The 25295-nt window shown below is 55.8% G+C and overlaps 3 protein-coding genes across 5 annotated transcripts in view; 1 reads left to right on the forward strand and 2 right to left on the reverse strand.

The window, feature by feature from the left end:
- Positions 1-1713, forward strand: part of SPNS2 (SPNS lysolipid transporter 2, sphingosine-1-phosphate) — a 33880-nt gene extending 32167 nt beyond the window's left edge. For both annotated transcript variants that reach the window (XR_014000590.1, XM_081162888.1), the window contains exon 13: positions 135-1713. The gene's annotated coding sequence lies outside the window, so the exon portion shown is untranslated. The remainder of the gene's footprint in view (positions 1-134) is intronic.
- On the reverse strand, positions 1582-19409 carry MYBBP1A (MYB binding protein 1a). The gene is made up of 26 exons (XM_081162887.1): positions 19171-19409; positions 18877-18972; positions 18053-18136; positions 17892-17966; positions 17685-17792; positions 16548-16723; positions 16232-16399; positions 15983-16100; positions 14442-14737; positions 14116-14226; positions 13420-13545; positions 13064-13231; positions 12872-12977; positions 8468-8564; positions 8206-8357; positions 7787-7870; positions 7572-7715; positions 7323-7493; positions 7059-7216; positions 5525-5777; positions 5169-5303; positions 5017-5085; positions 4273-4386; positions 3990-4091; positions 2917-3065; positions 1582-2755 (listed from the first exon to the last, which is right to left on the reverse strand). Exons 1-26 carry the CDS (start codon positions 19372-19374, stop codon positions 2092-2094), a joined length of 4128 nt encoding a protein of 1375 aa, XP_081019013.1. The 5' UTR covers positions 19375-19409; the 3' UTR covers positions 1582-2091.
- Positions 19410-20452: 1043 nt separating this feature from the next.
- On the reverse strand, positions 20453-24291 carry GGT6 (gamma-glutamyltransferase 6). 2 transcript variants are annotated; one of them, XM_081161950.1, is made up of 5 exons: positions 24197-24291; positions 23163-23356; positions 22361-22563; positions 22159-22272; positions 20453-21875 (listed from the first exon to the last, which is right to left on the reverse strand). In XM_081161950.1, exons 2-5 carry the CDS (start codon positions 23291-23293, stop codon positions 20830-20832), a joined length of 1494 nt encoding a protein of 497 aa, XP_081018076.1. In that variant the 5' UTR covers positions 23294-23356; positions 24197-24291; the 3' UTR covers positions 20453-20829. The 2 variants fall into 2 exon arrangements, with proteins under 2 accessions (XP_081018076.1, XP_081018075.1); XM_081161949.1 differs by lacking the exon at positions 24197-24291 and having other exon boundaries at positions 23163-23391.
- Between the last annotated feature and the right edge of the window lie 1004 nt (positions 24292-25295).

Raw genomic sequence — 25295 nt, forward strand, 5'->3', positions numbered from 1 at the left:
GGCCCCAGTACACCCACACCCCTCTCATGCCCCAAGCCCAGAGCAAGGCGTTTCTCCAAACGGCAAAGGAAAAGGAGGAAGGAAGCCCTAAAATGATGCCTCCAGAAGTCCCACCTCTGATCTCTTTCCTCTAGGTGCCTCTGGAACTATGAAGACCGCTTGCTTCCACCTAGTCTGGGAGGTGTCCTTCAGCATCCCAGCCCTGCAGGGCCATCCAACTTCCCATGTGACACATGGCTGGACGCCCATCCCTGGTCTGGGACTGCTGAGTGGCCATGGCTCCAAGAGGAGGCTGTGTCCTCAACTCATCTGGAAGGCTGTGTGCACTGGGGCCACATGGCTGGACAGACCCCCAGCTGTGGGTTTGGGCTGCAGGGCCCCTGGGACCCAGGGAGAAGACAGCCCCCATTGAGTGTGTGGAGAGAGTCTGGCCTGTCACCAGCTTATGTGATCCTGGGCAAGTCCCTGCCCTCACCAGACCGTGGGGCCAGGGAGCTAGACTTTCCTGTGCAGCTTGCTGGGCAAGGCACTACCTGCAGCATTGAAGACCCAACAGCTCCTGGACTGCACAGAGAGGTGACCCAGGCCTCAGGGTGGCACTATAGGCTCTGAGGCTCCCTGGTGTGTGGGGACCGTAGCCTTTCAGCTGAGCCTCTGCCTCTGGGACATTGGACTCAACCTGGCAGAGCTGGGTACCCGTCATTGTAGCCTGGAGGGTCACTTGTCTCTGCTGCTTTGGGCTCTCAGCCTGGCGGTCTCCCAGGTGGGGACCATCTCAATAGGGAGCTGACATCACCAGGGGTGAAGGCCCTGGTGGTTGCCACATACCACCTGTGTCCCCAGGCCTGAGATCACTGGGGGATGCCCACCCAAACAGGGCTCCTTGCAGCCTCTGGGAAAACCTGTTCATCTCCTCCTGGACCCCCCACAGGAGCCAGACCTACTCCTGTGGCACACTGGGCTTTTTCCAGAGGCAGGGCCCAGGGGACTACTTTTGTAATCCACTGGGCAGTAGCCAGGACTCTGACAGCCAGAGGAAGCAGCCATCCGCTAAGCTTCCCGACCCAGGGAATAGCCTGGTGGAGGCTGACACCCCAGAACCACCTCCACCCAAGTGCCAGCTGCTGTTGCGCAAGTGCATTTTCACACATCCCACCACTGCCCCCAGCCTCTGACCACCTGTAGTTCCATCTGCATACGCCATCCCATCCTCATAGCCACACACAGGGTGCAGCTGCTGCCTGTGGTCGAAGTGTGCAGCTTACCATGTCCCCTCTGCTCCACCCCCTCCCTGCACATTTGCTGGAATCAAGGTGGTTCTGGTCTGGGGCCCCTTGTGGCCAGCAGGGGACCCTAAGAGTCAGCTCGGACAATGCTCTCTGCCCTGCAGTTACTGGCTGGTGTGGCTTCAGTGGTGTGTAAGCTACTGGAATACCCACTCCCCGCCAAGCTCTGGGGTACCCCGGGGGCCCAGCAAGGGGGTGGGATCCCCAAAGACCAGCTTGGCCTCCACCTCCCACCCGGCCTCACCTGGGGCCCCAGCAATGTTTTCTTGTTGTACAAGAACCAGGTCCAAGTGTTGCCTCCTCTTCCTTCCGGAAGCCAAACTGCTCCTTTATTTTTTAGAGCTGCTGATTGTGAATCTCAGAGTCTTAAGAGAGAAGCCAAATATATTCCTCTTGTAAATGAAGAAATAAACCTATTTAAATCATGCCCCGGTGGCTCCTACAGTGAAGTAGCCTTGCGGGGGAGGGCACCACGAGTGACCGCACCTGTGCTCACCTGCCTGCGCACGAGCCCTGGCCCGGGCCCCGGCCCACACCACCAGGAGCCGAGGCCCCAGCCCCACACAATTCCAGTGTGTTCTGAGCTGAGAAACAGCACAGCCAGAGAGCAGAGCAGGGCCCAGCCAGGGCCACACAGCCCAGGTTGCACTTGCTACAGGAGGACCTCCCTGTAGGCTAGTGGCAGACCCTCTCCCCTCAGTGCCAGAAGGTAGTACCCCACATAGTGGCCTGTTTATTAGAATCCTGGTGCAAAAATAGGAGTCTCTTGGGCTGACGGGGAGGGGCTGGGGGACAGGGCCTGCTCTCAGGGCTTTCTCGCCTTCCTCAGCTGTGCTCTTTTTTTCTTGGCTCCGCTCTGCAGAAGGCTGGGGCTCCTGCTGGCCAGAGACAATCTTAATCTTGCTTTTTTCTGCGGCAGCGCCGACTGTGGCGACTTGCCTGAGACCCCCTTTTGGGGCAGCTCCTTCTGATACTGCTTTTCGCTAGCAGGCTCCGTGGGGGACACAGGAGTGACTCCATTCACCTGGGACAGCTTCTGACTTTTCTTCTGTAGCTTTGGGGTCTTGGCAGGGGGCTCTGAGGCCAGACTCTTGGTAGCAGGACTCTTGGCAGCAGGCATCCCATTCATCTGCGACAGCTTCTGACTTTTCTTCTGCAACTTCGGGGTCTTGGCAGGGGGTTCTGGGGTCTGACTTTTGGTGGCAGGACTCTTGGCAGGAGGCGTCCCATTCACCTGGGCCTGGGCTGTGACCTTAGCTCTCTTCCTTTTCCGCTTCTTGCCTGTGCTGGGGGGCTGGTCCCCACCAGTGGCTGCAGGCTGGGCATCCTCTTGCGTGGTCACCTCTGACTTGCGTTTCTTGCGCTTCTTGGTCTCTGGCAAGAATCCCTTTTTCTTCCGTTTCATGCTAACGGGGCTCTGCGTGGCACTGAGGACTTCCTTGGCATCCTTCTTCTCTGACTTTGGGCGCCTGGGAGGAAGTGAGCAAAGTAAGTGTCCAGCGAGAGCAGAAGTGTCTTCCACCTCTGTGGTCCCAGGGTACCCAAGCTGCCCAAAGCTCCCACACTGGAGCACGCATATTGGACTGTGTGCAGCGTGAGGGTCTCCCCAGCCCTTCCTCCCAGAACCTACTGGACTCCGAGGATCTTCATGGCCTGCCAATACAGGTCGTAGAGGCGGCTGGACCCAGTCGAGTGCTCCCCCTGCTGCACCCTGTGCTGCAGGTTTTGCTGTTGGCTCTGCAGCACAGCCCGGACAGCTGTCAGGTCCACGGTCAGCTTCTGCAGAGGGTGGGAAAGCTGTGGCCATAATGGAGGCGGGCAGCAGGGCCTCTTCCCAGCTCTTGGTCCCCAGTCCTCCCACCATGCCCAATTACTGCCTCTTCTGGAACCCCATGCCCCTTTCTGCAACCTCAGCCACTCCTCCTGCCTGTAAATCACATTTCACTTGCCTTAGGAAGAAAAAGAAGCCCCAGGTGCCATGTTTGTTCCCTCTCCGTGCAGCCAGAAGCCCCATCTCTACTTCCTTACCCCCCACTCAATCCTCCCCTCTGTGGCTCTGGCCTGCCCACCTCTGAGGGCAACATGCACTGACATCAGGGTGGCCAAAGCCCCTCTTCCCATCTCACCCTCCCTGCCACAGACTGAACACTGGCTTCCACAGCACCCTCCACTCCTGGCTTTTTACCACCACCCTTAGCACTGCTTCTCAGGCCCGCCAGCTATTCTGCAAGACTCTAGCCCAGGCCCCTCTCCTCCCTCCAGCACCCTCTCAGCAAGCTTGCCCTGCACATGGGCTTTGACTGTGTCTACGCCAGGAATTCCCAGACCTTTCATCTGGGTCAGATGGAGGGACCCAGACACTCACCCACAGCTGCCACCTGGCCCCCATTCTGAAGCCCCCTGCCCACCAGGAACCTCTTCACCTCCTCCCGTGGTCCCCAGCCCACCAGCCCCTTCTCAGCTTTCTTACTGGAGCACAAACAACAGCACAGCCTCCTACCCCAAGCCTGGCCTGGCACAGGCATTGCCACTCTCCCCTCCCAAGTCAATCACCTGTGTCCACGGCTCTCTAACCTCGCAAACAAAAAGAGCCCAATCCTTCTCTGGCACCCGGAACCTTCCCCACATGGCTCCCAGCCTGCCCCTAAGCCTGTGCTGAGACTACCTCCTCTGCCTGCCCAGTGACCACCCTCCTGATCTCACCTCATGATTGATAATCCGGAAAAGAGTGTTGAGCAGCTCCAAGGAGGACCGCTCCTTCAGGTGCTCCGACTTGGTCTGCGCTTCACCCAGGGCCCGCAGGTTCTAAGGAGAAGGCGGCCAGGCTGAGCCAGTCTAGAGAGCTTTCCAAAGCCATTTCCCACATGAGACCAAAGCCCCAATGGAAGAAATGTCTGCTGGGGCAACCCCAAAACCACCCCGAAGTTTAGGGTCTGAGAGAACCACTCCTGATGGGGGTGTGAAAGGGGAGCTCCATGGCTGTTACCTCCGTGACCTTTGCCAGTATCTGACCAATCAGCTGCTCCCACTCGGGGTCCTCAAAGCACAGTCTCAGCTCTCGAATGGGCAGGGCCTTCTGGAGCAGCAGGCAGGCCTGGGCCTGGGGTGGTGGAACGTGGTCACTAAGAGCCTTGGCATGCTGGGCCAAGGCTTAGGGAACCATAGGGGCCCTAAGAGCCTTGGCAGCTTGCTGGGCACCTGCTAAGACCAAGACAACACTAGGCTGCGTGAGGGGCTGCCTGCTGCTCTGGGTCCAAACTTCCTGGGTTCACTGCAGGAGCTCTGGGCTCAGTAATCATCTGCTCCTGTCCCTTGTCAGGTAAGTGGAGGAATAGAGGCCTGGGGTGCAGGAGCAAGGGCTCTGGATGGAGACAGTTCCTGACCCTCTTACTACTCAGTACTGTCTTATTCCAGCCTCCCCGTCTCCATCCTTGCCCTGCCCATCAGTGAGGCACCTGAGCAGATAGCCAGGGGCTTCCTCTGTGCAGGTCAGAGTGTGAGCGATATAGAGTCAGAGGGCTCAGGTCACCTGGGAAGTGGCAGAAGCAGAAGCAAAGCTGTCCGCACCCCCACAGCTACACGGTGCCTGCAGCACGTGAGAGGCTAGCCAGGTCAGAGGGGCAAGGGTGGAGTGGGCCTCGTCACCCTTATTCTCACCAGGGCAGCCTCCTGGGCCTCACAAATACCTAGCCAGAAATGAGTCCAGTGGGTAATTCAGACAGGCCCCTACCTGATGGCGAGGCCGCCTTTGGCCTGTCACGTGCTGGACCACAATGGGGAGCAGGCTCTTACAGAGCATCTAGGGAGTGAATGACAGGGCTGTGAGACAGGGGTCTGGGTTGAGCAGGGACCCCGAGGGGGTGGGCCGGACCCTATACTCACCGGGTGCCGAGAGAAAAGGCTGAGGAACATGGGAACTGTGAGGGGGCTGTTGCGCTTGGTCAGGAAGGAGCTCAGTGCTGATGAGTAGATCGGGGTCACACGGTTCAAATCCAAGCAGCTGGTAGCCTGGGCCACCTGAGAGAGAACTGGTGTGATGCCAGGGAGAGGGATCCGTGGTATGGGAGTGGAGCCTGGGCTGCCTTAAGGAGGCTGAAAGCTGGGTCCCTGGGAAGTCATGGCCTCAACTCCCCATCTGTGAAATGGACAGATGGTCCTGGCCTGCTGCCTGGGATCTGCTCCTATCTATTGGCACTGGACTTTCTAGGCTGAGCCTTCTTGGGCCAGGGCCTGCTCACCTCTGCGCCCTTGGGCTTGGTGCTGGGTTTAGCGCCTGCTTTCGCCTTCTTTTGGGTCTTGCAGATGGACCTATCAGCAGTGTTGCCCTTCAAAACCCGGAGGAGATAGAGGGAGGCGTTGAAGTAGTAGAGGGCGACAGAGGAGTCGGCCTGGTGAGCAGCCTGCTGCACCAGCCGCTCCACCTGTGTGTACAGTGTGTCCATGCAGTTGCCCACGTCACGGCAGTAATGCCGGGAACGGCACAGGTGATGTCTGTGGGGCAGGAAGGGGCAGAGCTGGTTACAACATTCTCTTTCCACCCCTGCTCCCGCCAAGCAGAGCCAACCCCAAGAGTAGGGTCCCTGAGTCCCATTTCACAGGCAGGGAAAGACACCTAGAGAGGAAAAGGGATCTGACTAAGGCTGCAGAGGGAGGACCAAGACCACCTGCAGATTTGCTCTGAGGACAAGCCGGAGGGGAAACTCGGCTCCCTGAGCTAAGGCTGCACCCCAGGCTGACCAGCCCCGACCTGGTCCATACCTCCTGTCTACACCTGTCCCTTGTGGGACAGTGGCTTTCATGCCTTCGTAAAGCAAGACCAGGGTCTGTGTGCTCAGAACCCTGTGTGGCCCCTGCAGGGCTGGGAACACAGTAGGGACCAGAGGCAGGACACTCAACAAGCCCAACAGTGCCCAAGCAGGCAGCAGGAGAACTAGCGGAGAAAGTGGAGCCGGAAGCTGGCGTGAGATGAGTTGGGGGTGCACCATCCATCACACTCTCCCTACTGCTCTAGTCTGTGCACTTGGCACCTCAAATCCCTAGGCCTTCGTCTCCCCAGTACCCTTGTGTTCCGAAGGCAGGTCTGAATCTGCCACCTGCTCCACCCCCTGGCTGATCTCCCTGCTCAAGTGCAGCCCACGCTGCCACCCATTTCTTACAAGGCAAGCCAGCCCCCACTCCTGCCTGTGCTCTTGGTGAAAACACCTCTGTGGCTCCCGAACACTGCTGGGGGCGAGTCCACAAGGACTCTTACGTTTCAGTTGTATCTGATGCTCTCTTCTGGATCCTTTTGCCCTCCCTGTGGCCCCCAGTCCTGATGAACTCTGTAGCTCCCAGCATTGCTGACAACTCTCCCAGCAGGCCTTCCCTGGTACCTCAAGACTGGGCTAGTGGGTTAGTGCCCCACACCACTTTGTGCTCCCAGTCTCTTACCCACTACCTGCCCCCCCCAGTCCCAGGACATCATTGCCAGATGACCAGTCTGGTTTCCCAGCTGCAGTGACCCTGAGAGCAGGGCTGGGACTGGGGTCTCCTGAGGATACTGGTCTATGCTGAGCTGCTGCTAGTGTTGGAGAATGGATGGAAGAACCAGGCCTGTGTGTGAGTTGCTGAGCGACACGTGCCCCGGGTCAGAGCAGTGAACCTCGAGAGCCAAGCAGGCCCACTCCGGAAGCTTGGCTCCGACCTTTCTACTTGGGAAACCCCAAAGGCCCAGCACTGTTCTGGGGGTTTCGGGTTTTGTGGCCTGTCGGGGCCCCGCCCACCGGCGCTCACGTGAAGATGCGGGCCGTCTTGTGCAGGAGATCCTGCTCCTGCTTGGTGCTGCTGGTGCGCATGCTGCAGCGGATGATCTTCAGCAGCGGCTCAAGCAGCTCCAGGACCAGGGGGTTCTCGGGCTGCTTGGTCACCAGCACCTCAATCAGGTCCAGGACCTGTGGCAGGATGGGTAGGCTGTCAGGTGTGGAGGGATTAGAGGAAGGGGACGAGCAGGGCGACTGGGCCAGGGGCATGGGCACGCAGGATGGTCGTTGGGCTCACCCTGATCTGGAAGTCCCGCCGGAGGACCTTCTCCTTCTGTAGCTTGTTCTTCTCGTCCCTCCGGGCCTGGATGCGCAGCTTCTGCTCAGCAAAGAGGCTGGCAAGGTTCTGGTCCAGGGCCATCATGGCCTCGTCCCCCAGCTCCTCATCATCCTCGTCGTCCACACCGCCCTGAGGGACAGACGCCAGTGAGCAGCCTGGCCCGCGGGCACACGCACCGAGGGACAGGTGCCCCGGAGTTCTGCTCACCAGCGCCTGCCCTGCCTGCAGCACGGCCATCAGCTGCTGCCGGAAGCCGGGGTCAACGTCCCCGTCGCGATCCTCCTCGTCGCTCTCCTCCCCACTGCTCTCCTCGCTCTCCGAGTTCTTGCCCTCGCTCTCTGAGCTCTTGTCCTGTGGGTGGCCAGAGGGTAGCACCTGCCATCGCACACGTGCCTGGCCCCGCGCCCCCCGCCAACACGCACCTCCTCACCCTCCGGCTGCCTCTCGGAGTCGTCTGTGATCACCACGCTGTCGTCCTCGTCTGGGCTCTGCTCCGGGTTCAGCACCTGCGGGGTATCCCAGCGGCTGACTCTCTGCCCTCCTCAGACCGCTGGCCCCCCACTTCCCTGGCCTTGCCCAGTCCAGTCCTGGCCAAAAGGTCAAAGGGGGAAAACGAAGCCTAGGAAGTAAGGCTACACCCCCCAAAACCCAGTGCCAGCACCTCCTTGATACATGACGACCACTCAGCGCCCCCTGGACAGGGTTGCACAGCAGCCGAGTGAGGCCCCCACCCACTCTGCAGGTTGCAGCCAGGACGAGGGGCTGATATGGCAGCCCTGGTGCAACCTGGTGCTTGGACAGCCACATCCCAGGACTCATTTCCCCAAAGGCCCCAACTTACATCCAGGATTAGCTGCAGGGCACGTGGAGTAAGGTGGGAGCAGATGTGGCTGAACACGCTCCGGGCCACCTGGCGTATCAGATGGCTGGGCTGGGCCAGGAGCGCCAGGAGGATCTCCACCAGCACCTCCACCCATGGCGGCTCCTGGGGGTCTGCAAGCGGGGAGAGGTCTGAGTCTGGGCAGGGCACTGCTGCCCCATCCCAGATCCCTGTTGTGCCCAGGATGTGCCCTGCCACTCCCACCCCAGGGGCAATGACACACTGGTGGCCTTGGAGCGGGTCCGGCGGGTCTTCTCCCCTAGGCTCTTCTTCATGCAGGTCTGGATGTCACCTAGGAGGTCACAGCTCTCTGTGGGGGACTGTGGGAGGGGCAGAAATCAGGAGCCAAGCCCCATTCCCGGCCTCTGCTGAGCCAGGGGAGGGGAGAGTCAAGTGGGAGCTACTGCCATCATCAGAGACTGAAAACACCCCAGCCTGGCTTGGTCAGTCACCCTCACCACCCAGAATGGACACCAGCTGGACCCCAGGGGCAGCCCTGGAGGTGATGACCTTTTACACCTAACATGCACTCACAGGATCTGGGAGCCCTCAGGGAGATGGAGCCCAGCTTCCCCATGATGCCTAGAGGGGCGGAGCCTGACAAGAATGCTGGGTCAGTCACAGGAAGCCAGCAGGCCCAGCCTCATGACCCACAATTTTTCCTCCTATACCTGGCTCAACATTATTACATAGAAAAAAAATGAAAATCACTAATTTTAACTAATTTAATTTAAGATGATTTAAACCCATCTTGTTGGGGATAAGCCCAGACTCCAGCCACCCACCCTTCTTGTCCACCCTCGGGGGCCTCTAAAAACAGCCTGTGTGACCCATGGTACTGAAAAGGCAGACTTCTCCCTCATAATGCAGTGGAAGGTTTCAACGTTTGGGCCAGGGGTGGTGCAGAATAGAAGCCCAGAGCTCTGGCCATCTTTGTCTCCAGGTCCCTGACTGTGCATGCACCTTTTTTTTTAAAAATCCTCATTCAAGGATATTTTTTCCATTGACTTTTTTAGAGAAAGTAGAAGGGAGGGAGGGAGAAAGAGAGAGAGAAACATCGATGTGAGAGAGAGACACTGATTGGTTGACTCCCTCACATGCCCCGACCCAGACCAGGGCCTCTGGGATCGAGCCTGCAAACGAGGTGCATGCCCTTGGCCAGAATCAAACCCATGACCCTTTGGTCAATGGGCAAATGCTCTAACCAGCCAGGGCTTTTTTTAAAAACCCTCACCCAAGGATATGTTTTTATTGATTTTAGAGGAGGAGGAGAGAGAGAAACATCAATCTGTTGCCTCCCACATGTACCCTGACTGGGGATCAAACCTGCAACCTAGGTATGTGCCCTGACCTGGGACTGAACTACAACATTTTGGTGAATAGGATGATGCTCCATTTAACTGAGCCAACCGGCCAGGGCTGTGGCCAGGCACCTTTTCATCCAGGGGTTCGACATACCTGGTCCAGGTCAAGCTCAGAGATCGCAGGGTCTGGGGTGGGCACAAAACATGTCCCCAGCCCTAGGGGGTTTGGCTCAGTGGTTAGACCATCAGCCCACAGACTGAAGCGTCCCAGGTTTGATTCCAGCCAAGGGTGCATACCTCGGTTGTGGGCTCAATCCCTGGCCCTGGGCCAGGCGCAAGTGGGAGGTAACCAATAGATGTTTCTCTTTCTCTCTCTTTCTCTCTCTCTCTCCCTCCTCTCCATGTTGAGGTTTCTCTCTCTCTCTCCCTCTCCTACTCCCTCTGAAAAGCAATGGGAAAAATATCCTTGAGTGAGGATTTAAAAAAACAAAAACCAAACATAGAAACAAAAAAATGTCCCCAATCACCAGGGCCCTGATGCCCAATGCCAAGGAGGGAAGGGGCATCGTGGCCAACCTTTATCCACACAACTTGTCTATGGGCAGGGCCCAGAAGCAAAACCCACAGCCAAGAGACCAGAAGTGAGCAACTGAGAACCTGCCTCCTCAGCCTACTTAAGATTTGAAGCAGACTTCCGGCCGGGATGGAGGAGCAGGTAAATGCTGTGTTCGCCTCCTCCACGGCGACATCAAAATCACAACTAAACTACAGAGCCACCACCACTGAGAACAGCCCAAAGTCTAGCTGAACAGAAGTCTTATAACTAAGGATATACAGAAGCAGCCAGACTGGTAGGAGGGGACAGATACTGAACAAGCTGGTCCTACACCCATGTTGGTGGTTAAAAATCAGGAGGGATATATCTCTGCTGCGGAGGAGGGGTCCCAGCATTACAATGGGCTCCTCAGCCCAGGGTTCCAGGGGTGGGAAGAGAAGTCCCCATAACTGCTGGCTATGAAAACCAGTGGAGACTGTGGCTGAGTGAGACAGAGAGCTGCTGGAGTCCCAAGCAGGTGTTCCTCTTAAAGGGCCCACACACGGACTTACTTGGACTCACTCACTGGCTCTGAACTCCAGTGCTAGGATAGCAGCTCGAAAAGTGCCAGAGATATATAGGGAGGAACTGAATTGTCTGGGGTGAGGGTTGGAAGGAAAGCTTTCTCCCAGACAGAAGTGCTGGCAGAAGCCATTGTTCCCTTGCTGAGCCCTTCCTCTTACAGAGCTGGCAGGTGGGCACCATATCTGAGTCTCCATCAACCTGGCTGTTTGGCCAGCCCTGGTGATTCCCTAAGATCCAGCTCCACCCAACTTCCAGGCCCACTCAAGTTGCTCCCAGTGACTTTTCCATGCTAACAGACTATCTTGGCTCATGATATGGACTTTCCTAAAAGCTCACAAAGGTTCACAAACCCTAAAACAAGCAGCATCTGGCCTCAGTGTGCCCCAAACCTCTTGCTAAGAGGCTCCAAGCAAAGCACTAGCAGCATCTGGCCTCAGTTCACAGCTTAGCCTCTCCCAGGCACCTCCAAGCCCAACAAAAGTGGCAACCATCTGCAGATCACTTTGTAGGTCACACCAGGTAACCCTTAAAAGTGGCAAGAGAAAAGCAGTTAGTTACCTACAAGGGAGCTCCCATAAGACTCAGCTGATTTCTCACAGAAACTTTGCAGGCCAGAAGGGAGTGGCAATAAATACTTAAAGTGATGAAAAGCAAGAACCTGCAACTAATTACCCTACCCAGCAAAGCTACCATTTAGAACTGAAGGACAGATAAAGAGCTTCCCAGACAAGGAAAAGCTAAAGGAGTTCATCATCACCAAATCAGTATTACGAGAAATGTGAAAGAGACTTCTTTAATTAGAAGAAGATTTTTAAAAATGAATAAAATGGCAGTAACATTACCTAACAATTACTTTAAATGTAAATTGATTAAATGCTCCAATCAAAAGACACAGATTGGCTGAATAAAGAAATATGACCCTTACATATGCTATCTACAAGAGGCTCACTTCAGATCGAAGACACACATAGACTGAAAGTAAAAAGATAAAAAAGAACATTTCATGAAAATGGAAACAAACAAACAAAAAGCTGGGGTAGCAATATTTATATCAGACAAAACAGACTTTAGAACAAAGGCTACAAGAGACAAAGAAAGACCCAGCAATTCCATTTCTGGGTATTTATCTGAAGAAATCCAAAACACTAATGTGAAAAGATATACACATCCATATGTTCACTGCTGCATTATTTACAGTAGCCAAGATATGGAAGCAACCTAAGTGCTTCTCAACAGATGAACGAATAAAGAAGAGATGGTACATACATACAATGGAATATGACTCAGCCATAAAGAAGACTGAAATCTTGCCATGTGCAGTAACATAAATGAATCTAGAAGGTATCATGCTGAGCGAAATAAGTCAGACAGAGAAAGACAAATAACATGACTTCACTTATATGCAGAATCTAAAAAAATGAAAACAAAACAGAAACAAACTCATAGGTACAGAGATTTTTTTCTTTAATCCTCACTTGAGGATATTTTTTCCATTGCTTTTCAGAGAGCAGGAGAGAGTGAAACATCGATGTGAGACACATCGACTGGTTGTCTCCTACGACCAGAGTGGGGGATCAAGCCTGCAACTGAGGCACGTGCCCTTGGCCAGAACCAAATCTAGGACCCTTCAGTCCCTGGACCGAGACTCAAACCACTGAGCCAAATCAGCTAGGGCTACAGAGAACATTTTGATGATTATCACATGGGAGAGTGATTGGGCGGATGGGTGAAAAAGGGGAAGGGACTGAGAAGTACAAATTGCCAGTTATCAAAACAGTCACGGGGATGTAAAGTACAGCATTAGTGATATAGTCAATAATATTGTAATAACTATGTATGGTGTGAGATGGATTCTAGACCTACTAGGGCGATCACTTTGTAACTTATATCTCTAATCACTATGTTGTACACCTGAAACTAACATTGTATGTCAACTGTAAAATAAAAAACTATTTAAAAAAAAAAAAAAAAAGATGCAAAACAGCCCCATAAGAACTGCATATGATGCAAGAGGAAAACCTCTGGAGAAATGAAAGTTCGGCCAGTTGTGGGCACTAAGCTCCACCAGGACCAGCTGACCCAGGAAACCTTGAAGTTCAACTCTCCAGAGTCTTTCCTGGCAAAGTCCCCAAGCCTCTCAGGAGGAAGCCTGCAGGGCCACGGATCCCAGGTCCATAACCCCGTCCTTTCCAGGCTGCCGTACCTTGAAGAGGTGGATGCCCACCAGGAGTAGCAGGTGCTGAAAGGCAGTGGCCTTCGCCTTGGCCTCTGAGGAGCGAGCCTCTAGTTCCTCCAGAGTCTGTAGCATCCTGGTGGGAGATAGGCATGCTCTCAGGCCACTGCTGCCAGTGTCAGACCTGTGTCCCACCCATCCCCTGGAAATCCCACCCCTCACCGGTTCCAGGCCTGGCGCTGCTGCGTAGTGAAGGGTGTCAGGGGGGTCACATTGCGGCTGTGGTTCAACAGCATGTCTGCAAACTGTACCAGGCGGTAGGTCCAGGGCTGCTTGTCCTGGTTCTGCTCTGAGGCCTGCCTAAATTGTGTGCTGAGGGTCTGCAGCAGGCTGAGGGTGGGTGGGATGAGGGTTACGGGTTGGGTTAGTAAACGTGGCCACCAACCCCACACTCTGACCCACTGGAACTCACTGGGTCTCTAGAGCTTCTCCCAGTTTATAACTGGAGAGAGCAAGTGCCCTCGAGGCCACCTTCCAACCCTGCTAGCCCACCCTTAGCGTCTCCCAAGCTTCTTCACCTGAAGAAGGCACTGCTGACCACCTCTCGGGCCCGGCCCTCCACAGGGAAGGAGAACCGCTGCTCAGTTTCCGGGATCTGGGACGTGGGCTTCTTCGTTTCAAAGAATGAGTGAAAGAAGCAAAACCTGGGGAAGGTGGGAGATCAAGCCATGTTGCCTCAGTTAGTGCCACCCATTTTTACCAGCCCCTCCTTAGATGGCATCAGTGAAGGGCTGGAGGAAGAGGAGGGAGCCACTCTGGAGACGAGAGGGAGTGGAACATTTCTCAGATATGGATCCTGCATCTCGCCCTCGGAACCTAGAGACTCGGTTCCTCAACCAAGTCACACCAGTGTTTCTGCGAACATGGGCTGTTCCCCTTGGGACTACAGTGAGGGCTGAATGAGCACCCAGTGAGGCCGTGGTGAGACTCCCTGACACTGTCGATGCTTAGAGGCTGCCTGTGGAACATGTGGAGCCAGCCTGAGCCTGTGAGGCCCCTGCAGCCTCACACTTTCTGGGTCCCTTCCTTTCACAGGCTCCCAAGGAATTTCTCCTAAATTCTGCCTAAGGGAGAGGAATGGCTAGCCTGCTCCCCATGGACAAACTGGCCCCAACGCTTTTGGCTTCAGGGGGACCCAAACTAGGACAAAGCAGGAGGCCCAATTCCCTGGCTGCTCCATCCATGGGGAATTGGGGTTTGGGCACATCTCCCACCTGGCCACCTCCTCGATCAAGGCCTCCTCCTTCTCCAAGTGCAAGCTGTCCACGATGCTGACCAGGCGGAGGATGATCCACTTCCGCAGCCGGAACACAGCTCGCTCAGGCCTGGGGGCAGAAGCCAGGTCAGGGGAGCCATTCAGAGATGGTAAAAATGGTACTCCTTTCCCGCATTCTGGAGACAGGAACACAAGACCTCTGCCCCCTTACCACCAGCATGGGAACACATGTGAGGAAACTAACGCCTTCTCTCCCCTCCTCCCCTTCCATGGAACCCCAGGAAGCCCACTCCTGAGCCCTGGGCCCCTGCCAGGCCCATTCACCCGTGGATCGAAGCATCCTGGGCTTTCTTCTGATTGCTAGTGCTGAAGTCCACCAAGGAGTCCAGGTCAGGCTGGAGAAACATGTCCCGCAGCCAGGTCACATAGCCCTTGAGAGCGGGGGCACTCAGGAACCGCACGACCCGCCAGAAGGTAGGCACAACAGGGAGGCCCTGGTTGGTGATGGAAGTGAAGGCCACCACCACAGCCAACTGCTTCTCGGGGTCATCCCGGCAGCCTTCCAGGAAGGTTCCAACATACTCGTTCATCTCTGGAGCAAACTTGAACTGGCTCGGGAACTGCAAGAGTCAGGCACTGCATTGACTAACGGCCCTGCCAACCTCTGCCACACAGGGTACACTGAGGCCCAACAAGGCCCCTCCCTTGTACAGCCAGGCTGAGTTGCTCTGTCACCCCAGTGCTTCTGCCTGCCATCAAAGCCTGCCTGTCTGACTGCTCTAGCCTCCACAACTCTGGCCCCAGAAGGCCCCTCCTTCCCTCCCCTCAATGGATCAAGACAAGCTGTTTTCTGGGCTCAAGGCAGGGCAGAACAGTGGCTCAGAGTCCAGACTGGGCCATCACATTGACCTGGGTTCAAATGCCACTTCTGTCAGCTCCTAGCTGTGTCACAGTGGGGCTTAAAAGCCAACCCCTCTCCCATGCTTACCACATACCAAGCCCCATGAGATGTGTAAGTTTGTCTAATCTTTGTAACAACCCTTTGCAGTGGGTCTCTTTGTCATTTTACAGATGAAGAAAATTAGGCACAAAAAGGTTTAGAAGTGATTTCAGACAGCTCCAAGTGGTACAACTAGGATGTGGGACAGGCCTGTGCTCTTTACTGCTCTCTACTTCCTGACCTGTCCCTCCCCCAGGATTCTAACAGGAGCATAGCTCTCTGAAGCTGCTTGTGAAGTTGAACTGAGTTGGTGAGAGGAGCAAGCCCAGCTGCTTCCTGCTTTAAAGGGCCTGTGAAGTATTAACTGGCCATCTTCACAACAACTCTGAGGAAGCACCTCTCTTCTTGTCTCAGAGACAAGGAGAGGCAGGCTTGGGGCAGGGAAGAAGCCCATGCAGGGTCTCATAGCCTGGGGCCCGGTGGCCTGGTCCCTCATTCCACACTCTTAACCACCACTTGAGTCTCCTGTGGAGTGCTCAGCTCAGTGTGGGATGCACGGACAGTGTTCGGAACAACAGCGGGGTGGATGGAGGTCTGGACAGACTGCTGGCTGTGATGCCTCTGCTGAGGGGCCTGATGGCAGAAGGGCCAACCTTGCCAAAATTCTGCTCAGAGGGGAAGAGGTGGAGTGACTCAGGTAGCTCACTTTACCCAGAAGGAAGGGATACCCAGGTCCTAGGCTCCTTCCAACAGCAGCTGTGCTTGCCCATACCAGGCAGGACCAGAGGCAGGAAGACCCCTGATGCTGGAACAAAGAGCAGCCTTGTATTCCAGAAGCTGACTGATCCCAAGGGGGCCTACCCCCCTTCCTGGCAGGAAGCCTGGCTGTTTCTGATAGTACTGGGCTGCAGGGGGCGGCACCCACCTTAGCAGTGACTATGTGCTCCCCGTAATGTCGGATCAGGTCTCCTCGCATCACCAGCTGCAGCTGCTTCTTAGACAGCAGGGGCAAGGATGCACCCAGCAGGCGGAAGCACAGGTAGCTAAGGGGGTGCATGAAAGAGCCTGGTTAGAGCCCTCAGCTCCCCTGGGTGGACTCTGGGACCACCAACCCATCTCCACCTAACAAACAGGAAAGGGGGGGGGGTCAAGATGGGACAAGCTCCACAGCCACCTGGCAGGCCAGAACTGCTTCTTCAGTAGCCCTTGTTCCACAACTTCATTCCAGAACTTTGGAAATTTGTTTTCCTGAAGTGCTAGGCGGAGCAGGTCCAGAGCCACAGCAGGCAGTTTGCGTTCCTTCTTCACAGAGGTGGCGGCCGTCTTCAGCACAGTCACAAGTCTGTGGAGGGCAGAGGGGACTCAGGTGGCATCCACCAAACAGACAAGGGCCCAGGGAAGCAGGGACACCCCCAGGCCATACCGCAAATCTGTGAATGGCCAGGTGCAGCACCTTGGCCCCAGGAACCCACCCACCCACTCCCTCACACCTGGGGATATTCTCATCTGAGAATAGGTTGACCGATCCCATGAGCTTCTCAAGCTTTGCGGGCACCTTCTGCTGGGCCAAGAGGAAGAGCTCCAGGTGCTCAGGGGAGCCAAGCACTGAATTCAAGTCGGCCTTGAGAACCTTTGGCAAGACCTCCTGCCACATGGCCTCCGGAACCTGGGGTGGGGAGAGAGGTTGAAGGAGGGTGGCCCCCTCACAGCATCCTTTGTCTCTTCCCCTGTGAAGTGAGCCCTATGGGCTCCCTTGAGGCCCCTGGTACAGTGCCAATCAGAGGTGGGACAGCCACAACCCACCTTGCTAGGGATCAGAACCATCGGAGGGCATTTGTTAAAAAGCTCCAATTTCCAAGTCTCAGGAAGCTGGGTTTTTAATAAGTATACCACTGATGCAAATTGGCTGGGAGTCACCATTTAAATTACTCCTCTTTTGGGTTTTTCAGGACTAGCCCATTTCTTATATAATGAGCCCCAAGTGGAGACCTGGGGTTCAAATTCAGGTCCTTCTGGCTCTGCGGCCAGAGCTGTGCACAAAGCTGGGGTCCAGGACTTTGCTGTCCCTGACTTTTCCCCAGTAGCAAAAGGTTCCAGGTATTAAGTATACCTCCATTTCCCAAGTAGAGCAGTGGAGGGAGGGGGAAGGTCATGAGGGGTTAGTTCTGCCCAAACCAATGTCAAACATTTAATATACTTGCAACATGCCAGGCGCTGTTCTAGAGCTACACTCTCCAACATGGCAGCCACTGGCCTCAAGTGGCTACTGAGCACCTGGGATATGCTAATCTGAACGGAGACTTGCTCTAAGTGTGAAATACATATCAGCTTTCAAAAACCTAACACGACAAAAAGAATGTAAAATATTTCTACAACTTCTTATATCGATTGCCTGTTGAAATAACACTTTAAATTATTATTTAAGTAACCTAATAGGTGCACTAGGTTAATTATGTTACTAAACTATATTTGTTTCTTTTTCACCTTTTTAATATAGCTACAAAAAGTGTCAGTTACACACTTGTATTTCCATGGAATGGTGCTGCTCTAGAGCATTTCCATGAGTTAATGTTAACTCATGTCTTCTCCATGTTTCTACGAGTAGCACACAACCTGAAAGCCTGTACCTCAGAGAGGATGTCCACCAGGGCCTTCTGGGGCTGCTCCTGCAAGTGGTTGTGGTGCTGGGCCAGGACCTGCAGTAGCTTCACGGACTTCATCAGTGCCTCTGAGTCCTGGTGCCCACAAAGGATTAGAGGGTATGAGCAGGACATGCCACTGTCTCCCACCCCTCCCAAGCCAGTCCACATATCCCGTTTCCCGAAAGCTCTTACCTTCACCAGCCTGCCGGACTGAAAGAGGGCTAGCACCCCAAAAAGGTTTGCAAAAAGAGCCGGTCTCATCATTGCCTAGAAAAGGATTCCAGGCACCGGTGAGAAGGACCCAAGTATCCCCACCCCAGGGCTGCTGACCTCCCGGGGACACTAACTCTCACCTTCTTAACTTTCTGCAGGTCATGCTTCTCTTGTATCTGCTGCAGGATGCTGCACAAAGGGATGTCTTCGAAGGACTGTAACAGCTGCCAGGAGTTGTGGCAGGAGGGAGAGAGGGGCTCAGGGGGAGTAGCCTAGCCACACCCCAACAGACCTCAACATCCTCCCACTTCTCCGTTCAGTTTCTGCTCAGAGGCCTTATACCCCTGCTTGGGCCTCAAGGATGCCTCTGAAACTGTTCACTCCCCTTTGAGCAGCACTAATAATGGAATCTGCTGCAGAAGTGGAGCTGAATCTTGCCTACCTGCTCCACACCTACCTAGGTTGCAGCAAGTACCAAGTACTTCTTTTGGCCCCTAGAGTCCCAGACACTCTATCCCCACAGCCTGCTCTGAGGCTGATCCTAAAGGACCGATCTTTATCACGCTTCCAGCTGTCCAAGTTCCTCAGAGGTGGCCTATAATGGGCGGAGAGGCCCTAGGGGTAGCGAGTCCTGAACATTGCAGAGGTAAGTGAAGCCACTCCAAAGCTTACTACCCCCAGTAAAATGTACCTCAGAGGCTGGTCAATCCAAGTTCCAAAAAGAAAACTGCTCAACCTCCCACTCCACCTGCTGGGGCTTCTCGGTAGACAGGCCTGGCTCATAGACTTTCTCCACCTCCACGTGGGGAAGCCTCCCATCAGCTCAGATGTCACCCCGCGCTCCCCGCCTCCAACTTTTGCCTCTGAAGACCACTGACTCCTCCCCTGCAGAGACACCTGCCCTCCTCACTCCCCACCGTGTTCACAGGCATGACAGGTCCCCTGCCAGGAGTCACCATCTCACCTGGGCCAAGGCCAGACTGTAGCAGGGCCGGGCGGTTTCTCGCCCCATTCCGAGCCCAGCGATCAGGCGCTTCAGGGCGTACTTCATCTCGGACCCCTGCGGAACCAAGCGCATTCCCGGGTTGACCGGTGACAAGAAGCGCACGGCGCCGGCCCACCCCGGGCCCCTCGGCCCGCGCTCACCCGGGCATCCAGGTTCGCGCCCACGTGCCCCCCAGTCCCCAATTCCTGTGTCCCGCCGCCACGACTTTGCTGAGATCTATGCAGTCCCCTGCCCCAGGCCCCGCCATCATACCTCTGGTCTGCTGCGCAGATACTCCAGCAGCTTCTCCGTGGCCTCCAGCCGCGTCTCCTGCTGCGGCTTCGCAATGTCCCAGAAAAAGTCCAAGAACTCGCGGCTGTGCTTCAGCAGGCCGTGCGGGTCGGCGGGCCGAGCGCCGCTCTTCGTCGCCTCCCCTGGAGACATAGCTTCAGCTTTCCGACCCTCCATCTCCACCATGCTCCAGGAACACGTGGGCTCTGAAGGCAGCTTCTTCCGGGTCAGGTCGCGGCGCGTGCGCGCTGGATTGGGTCGGCTGGGGAAGGCGGAGCTGGGCGGGGCCTGGAGGGCGGGGCCTGGAGGGCGGGGCCTGGAGGGCGGGGCCTGGAGGGCGGGGCCTGGAGGCGGGGCCTGGAGGCGGGGCCTGGAGGCGGGGCCTGGAGGCGGGGCCGGGGACGGCCCGCCCCTTTTGCTCTCACTCAGGGGATCAACAGTTTGCATTTTACTCTGCGTGTGCTGGGGGCGTTGGAGGGTTTTATGGAGAGCAAGTCTTGATTCTGTTGACATTTAAAAAGATTATTCTGCAGCTGTGTTGGGGGGGGGACGGATTGTCGGAGGGAAGAGGTAAAAGCAGAAAGAACAGGGACAATGGTGCATTGGGCCAGAGTAATATGAGAACAGGTCAGATTCCAGCTAATTTGGAGCTGATAGGGAGGGGGTGATGGGTGTGGGGGGAGGGAAAAAGAGGGGGATGACAGACTTGGGGCTAAAATAAGTGGGTAGATTGTGCTACCATTTACTGAACAGGGGAAGAATTTTCTGTCGGGGGAGGGAGCAGCAGGGAGATAGAGGTGTGGAATTAAGAATTCTATTAAATCAGAGGTCCTTTTTACAGTGTGTATGTGTGGAGGTGCTATGGGCACCCCTGTTTGTTGATTTGAGAAGCTGTTTCTGGAGGGTGTAGAGACAGAGAGACCCCAGCCCTGAGGGAGGTTGGGGTGGTCAGGGCCAAATCTGGCTTTTAAATTTCATACACCCAGCTTTGTTGTACCCAGACCCCTGGGGGAACCTGCTACTCACCCTCTCGACCTCTCAACCTCTTCCTTGCTCTGCTGTCCGTTTTAGGAAGTGCGATTAAGGGGTTGACCTTGTATATAGGGTGCCCTAGGAGGCAGGAGGTGAGCAGAGCAGGAGGGAGCTGAAAGACATCAGCCCAGGCTCTGCCTGTCTGGGTAGGGGTCTCCTGTACTGCCCATCCAGGAAGCCCTGACAACAGGCGCCACAGAGACTTACGGGAAATTAACCAAGAAGCAGGAATGGCACATGGCATCCGTGGGACTTGATCTTTATTTTGTTCCCAGCCTTATTGAGGGAGATCAGCAGAAGGTGGCCTGAGGGGGAGGACAGAGATGCCAGCAGTACCCCAGGCTCTGCCTGCCCTGCCCATGGGGCCCAGAGCCTAGGCAGGGGCTTGGCATTCTTCCATCTTTCCTTCCCGGAGCTGGATCCAAACTCAGGGTTGGCCCCAGGCCCTGGTGCTCTTTTCTTGTTATCCTCAGTTTCCTTAGCTGACAAGAGCCAGTCCCGGTAACTGACCAGGCCAGAGTCTGAGGGCCTGAGCCAGAGGTGAGCACGTAATCGATGCATACTCTTTGTGCACTACATCGCCGCTGGGCCTGCTCTGTTCCTGCCCCCTTAGAACCCCTGGAAGGGGCAGCAGCCATGGGGTACACTGGAGACGTGGGCGTGCTCTGCATGGGATGCCACCTGGAGCACAGTCCCTTGGCCACAAACACTGGGGCTCTCTGTCGGTCCTTGCTGGTGCAGGTGCTGGTGCTGGTGCTGGGCCTGGGTTTGGGGCCCAGCCAGGTGGCTGAGCAGGACATGAGTTGTGACTCTGGCTACTTCAGGATTCCCTGAAGCCACCAGCCCCAACACATCGGCCTCTGTGCCATCTGGGCTGCCACGAAAGATGAGAGGGCAGGCCCAGGTATTAATTTCTGACTTGGCCACTAGGTTGCTAAGTAGAACCCCAGTGCTTGGGGACAGGTGTCGAGAGCCGAAGGAGCTGTTGAGTGAGGAGATGAGAAGGAGCACAGAGCCGCTGCTATCCACGGTGGCCAGGACACTGCTCGCGGGGCTCTCAGTAGCTTGTAGAGGTGGTGGGCAGGGATCAGGGCTGGGAACTCTAGACTGTAGGGCTGCCTCCAGCAGCGCCAGCAGTTCTGGGCCAGCTGAGGGGCTCGGAGTGGTAAACAGCGTGCCCTGGGCCAAAGGTAGCTGTAGTGCTGGCTCCAAGGTGGGCATAGGCTCAGCTGAGGGTCCCTCCAGCCCCAGGTCTCTGGCCAGCAGACTCAGCAGGGCATCCCCAGCAAAGTCTGGGGTGGGGGCAAGTGCTGCCCTGTGTAGCACGGCAGCCAGTTTTGGGTTGGTGGCTTTGTCCCCAGGGCCCAGGGGGGTCCCATCAGTGTGGCAAAGTAGTGGACAGAGGCCCTTTGTGCCCTGGGCTGCCAGAGCCCTGGCCAAGGGTGTGTCCACTAGGAAACCCTCTTGAGCCAGTGTGGTGGGGCCCTCCAGCAGCCGTAGCCAGGGCAGGTAGCCGAAGCGTGCGTGCAGCAAGCGCAGGGTAGGCAGAGCTGAGGGCAGCCCCAGGCCGGGGGCCAGGGCCTGGGCTGGGCCTGACGTCAGGGCAGTTGAATTGCCTGAGGAGCTATTGTGGAAAAGACCCCAAAACATGGCACCTGGGGGAAACAAAGGAGTCACACGGGGTTAAGGCCACTCAGTAGCCCCAGGTGAAGGACACTGACTTAACCTGGGGTCAGGAGTTACCGACTGGGTCTGGAGACCCATCTGGGGTCAAGAGCACACAGAATTAAGGGTCACAGCCTAGGATTGGGGCTACTGGCCAAGTCCTATGTCCTGCTCACTACCCAGCTTTGAGGTCAGGGCCACTGACTGCCTGGATTCCAGGTGACCGATTAGGCCTAAGGTTGGGGTCACTGTCAGGGGTTGTGGGTCACTGACCTAGCCCTGTAGCATGAGGGTGCACTACTGCCAGACACAAAGCTGCTCCAACTCCGGCGTCCACAACATTGCCCCCGGCAACAAGCAGCTCTTGGCCCAGGTGGGAGCACGAGGCTGCAGCAAGGAAGGGACAGTCATGAGGAGGGGCCTGGGACCAGTGACCCTGGCCCTTCCCCTCTCCCGAGCTGCTCTCATCACTGACCTGCAGGGCTGATGATGGCACCATGGTGGTATACGCCTGGGCGGTGGGAGTGCCCACTGGGTGGAGGAGTCACAGAGCCCAGGGTTTCTGCAGAGCTACCTCTGGTGTGGAGTTGCCACATGGCCAGGGAGAAGCCAACAGCCAAAAGCAGCAGGGCGGCGACTAGTTGGGCCCGGACTCCAGGCCGAGCACCAACTTCTTTCCTGCAGAGAGGTTGTCTTGAGCCAGGGCCAAGGCAGGGGGACACCTAAGGGCCCCAAGAAAACCCAGGGAATATTTCCCAAAAGGTTGACCTTGCTTGCAAGAGGATATAAATTTGCCAAGGAGAAGGGCTTCCTGGCAGATAACGCAGTGTGGATGGAAACGTGAAGGTTGGGGAGACTGAGGACAGCTAGGGAAGGAGTCTCAGGAGAGAAGGTTAGAGAGGCAGGGTTAAGCCAGTTGGGAGGAAATCTGACAGGGGCTTGGCAGGCGGGCGGAGCAGGGCCCAGCCAGCTGTAGCCAGGCCCCAACCTGCTCAGCAGGTGCCTCCTGCACCAGGGGGTGGGAGTGGGGCTTGGGAACCTTTGACAGAGCAGCTGGCAGGGCTGGCTTGGTATAAATGCCCCTTCAGACCCACAGGCCGTGAATTGACTGGTTCAGGTCAATTGATTGGGCTGCAACCTGGATTCCTCCTATTTAACTAGAAAGTTCCCAGGTGAGCTAAGCACCGGGTTGTCTGGCCCCGCCAGGGGCCCCAGAGAGAGGGACTTAACCAGCCTCAGTCCTGAGTTGCCATGTGCCCCACCTCTCCCTGACTCACCCAGAGGAGTCCTGGGGCTTCCAGGGCTCAGGAATGAGTAGCTCTGATATCTCCTCTTCTTCCTCAGACGCCCAGCTCTGCTCCCAGAGCAGCAGCTTCTGGTAGAGCACTGGCTCTGCTGTGGCTTCCATGGCCCCTCGGAGCCGCCCCAGCTCACCTGCTTGCCAGCCTTCCCAGCTGAGTCTCAGGAGGCCCTGCCCATGTCAGGCAGATGGGAGGTGGAGGCAGCCTTGAGGAAGGGTGGTGTGGAATCTAGAACAGGTCTGGGCAGGTCTTGGACCAGGGAGGCTGCGCGTGAGCCTGTCCCATTAGGGCACAGGGCTCTGGGGGCTCTCATGGCAAGGGACTCTGTCAGGGGATGCAGCTCAGGGAGGTAGGAGGAGCCACAGCCATAGGCCCTGATGTCCAGAATGCTTGCTGGCTCCCTGTTCAGGGGATGCAGCCCCAGAACCCCAGGCCTAATTCAGGGACAGTGGAGCCTGAATTGGGACTATAGTTACTTGGATTGAGGCCAGAATGTGACTAGGTTCTATGTGGAGGTGTCTGGTCTCTGGTTGGGGTCAAGGTTCAGCCTGAGGTCCCCAGATCTGGGTTTCTCTATCTGCGGAACAGCTGGAGGTAAAGGCACAGTCATGTGGCTCTTGACCAGCAGCTGGCGCTACAGACCTCTTAGGGAGCCACAGCCTGGAAAACACGTTTCCAAATTCCTTCACTGGAATTCACATCAAGGACCTGTTCTGTGGCAAGATCCCAGAATCCCAGAGTGCTGCAGGACAAGTTATGGGCTCCAGTCTCATTCCTTCTCTAGCCTTCTCTCTGCTGACCATTCTGCAGTGACCACCCCAATCCTCCCTCTCCCCTGCCTCAAACCCCAAACCCTCCCACTCCACCCTTCAGTCCACCATCTAGCTTCCTACTTCACACATGGGCAAATCAAGGCTGATGCAAGGAGCCCCCGCATACCGACCCCCAACTACAAACCCACCCTCCACACTGCCGCCCCCTCCCTCTGGTTCTGGCCCAGCCCCTCGCACCTCTTGCCTCCTACTTCCCCAGCGACCTCACTCTCTCTTTGACCCCCTTTTCTCCTGTAGCTTCATGTCTTCTCTACTGGTTCCTTCTCAACAGCATTTAAACAGGGTCGAGTCCTCAGAAATTCCTCTCCTAGGAATGTACCCAGCAGACCTGTCCTAGAATGTTCGTAGCAGCACTAATTGGAACAGTCCCAAACTGGAACAGTCACCCCCATTCTCAGCAGAGGGAGTGGCGTAATCACAGTGCTCTGCGGCCGTGAGAATGAGGGATCGGCCACTGCATGCCATGACACAGATGACTTTACGACACGCCGATGCGTGAAAAAAGCCAAATACCAAAAAGCACATTTTTTTTTTTTACTTCCATAAGGTACAAGAACAGGTAAAACGAGTTTCTGCCATTAGAAGTCAGATGGTGAGAAGAGAAGGCACGAGAGGGCTGCTGGTGATGTTCTGTTTCTTAACCCAATGCTGGTTACACGAGTGCCGATTGTGAAAATGCAGCCAGCTGTACGTTTATGACACGTGCACTTCTCTGGAGGTGTGCTGTATTTTGATAAGAAGCTTTTTTTAATAAAGCTGAATATTTTCTAAACTAAAACAACAACGATAAAAATCACCCTCTAATTCCACTTGGCTCTCGAGCCACATCCCCTTCTCTAGGCCTCTTCTGAAGCAGACAGAGTTGGTTTTCTGACTTGGGTGTGCATCGGGATCACCTAGAGAGCTTGTTAAATCGGGTTGCTGGGCTTCTTTCTCAGAGAGTCTGACTTTGTAGGTTTGGGGCAGGGGCCAGGAATTTGCTTTCCTACCTGCCAGGTGATGCTGCTGCCACCAGTCCTGGAAACACATTTTGAGTGGCCCTGATCTGCAAAACATCACCTCCATTTCCTTGCTTCCCATTTCCCCCCACAGCCCGCCACAAGCTGCTTTCCATCCCCAAGGGCCAGGGAAGCCTTTGGTTTCCAGATTTTCTGATTCTTTGGACCAATAACAAACAAATCACCAAGTGGAGACATTGGCATAGGTTGTCACTCTTTCTTTTTGCCAAGGGTGGGGTGGGGGAATCACCTGATTCCCGGTGGTCATCTGCTCTTAT

Source organism: Miniopterus schreibersii (assembly GCF_964146895.1).
Source record: "Miniopterus schreibersii genome assembly, chromosome: 16".
Classification (NCBI taxonomy): domain Eukaryota; kingdom Metazoa; phylum Chordata; class Mammalia; order Chiroptera; family Miniopteridae; genus Miniopterus; species Miniopterus schreibersii.

Coding starts and splice junctions, on each gene's coding strand:
- MYBBP1A (XM_081162887.1), bottom strand. CDS start 19,374: ATGGTGGAGATGGAGGGTCGGAAAGCTGAAGCTATGTCTCCAGGGGAG. Junction 18,973..19,170: donor ATCTGCGCAGCAGACCAGAG/GTATGATGGCGG, acceptor TTGGTTCCGCAG/GGGTCCGAGATGAAGTACGC. Junction 16,724..17,684: donor TGGTGGACATCCTCTCTGAG/GTACAGGCTTTC, acceptor TCCCCACCCCAG/GTTCCGGAGGCCATGTGGCA.
- GGT6 (XM_081161950.1), bottom strand. CDS start 23,293: ATGGAAGCCACAGCAGAGCCAGTGCTCTACCAGAAGCTGCTGCTCTGG. Junction 22,564..23,162: donor AAGCCCCAGGACTCCTCTGG/GTGAGTCAGGGA, acceptor ACCTCTCTGCAG/GAAAGAAGTTGGTGCTCGGC. Junction 22,273..22,360: donor TGCCATCATCAGCCCTGCAG/GTCAGTGATGAG, acceptor TCCTTGCTGCAG/CCTCGTGCTCCCACCTGGGC.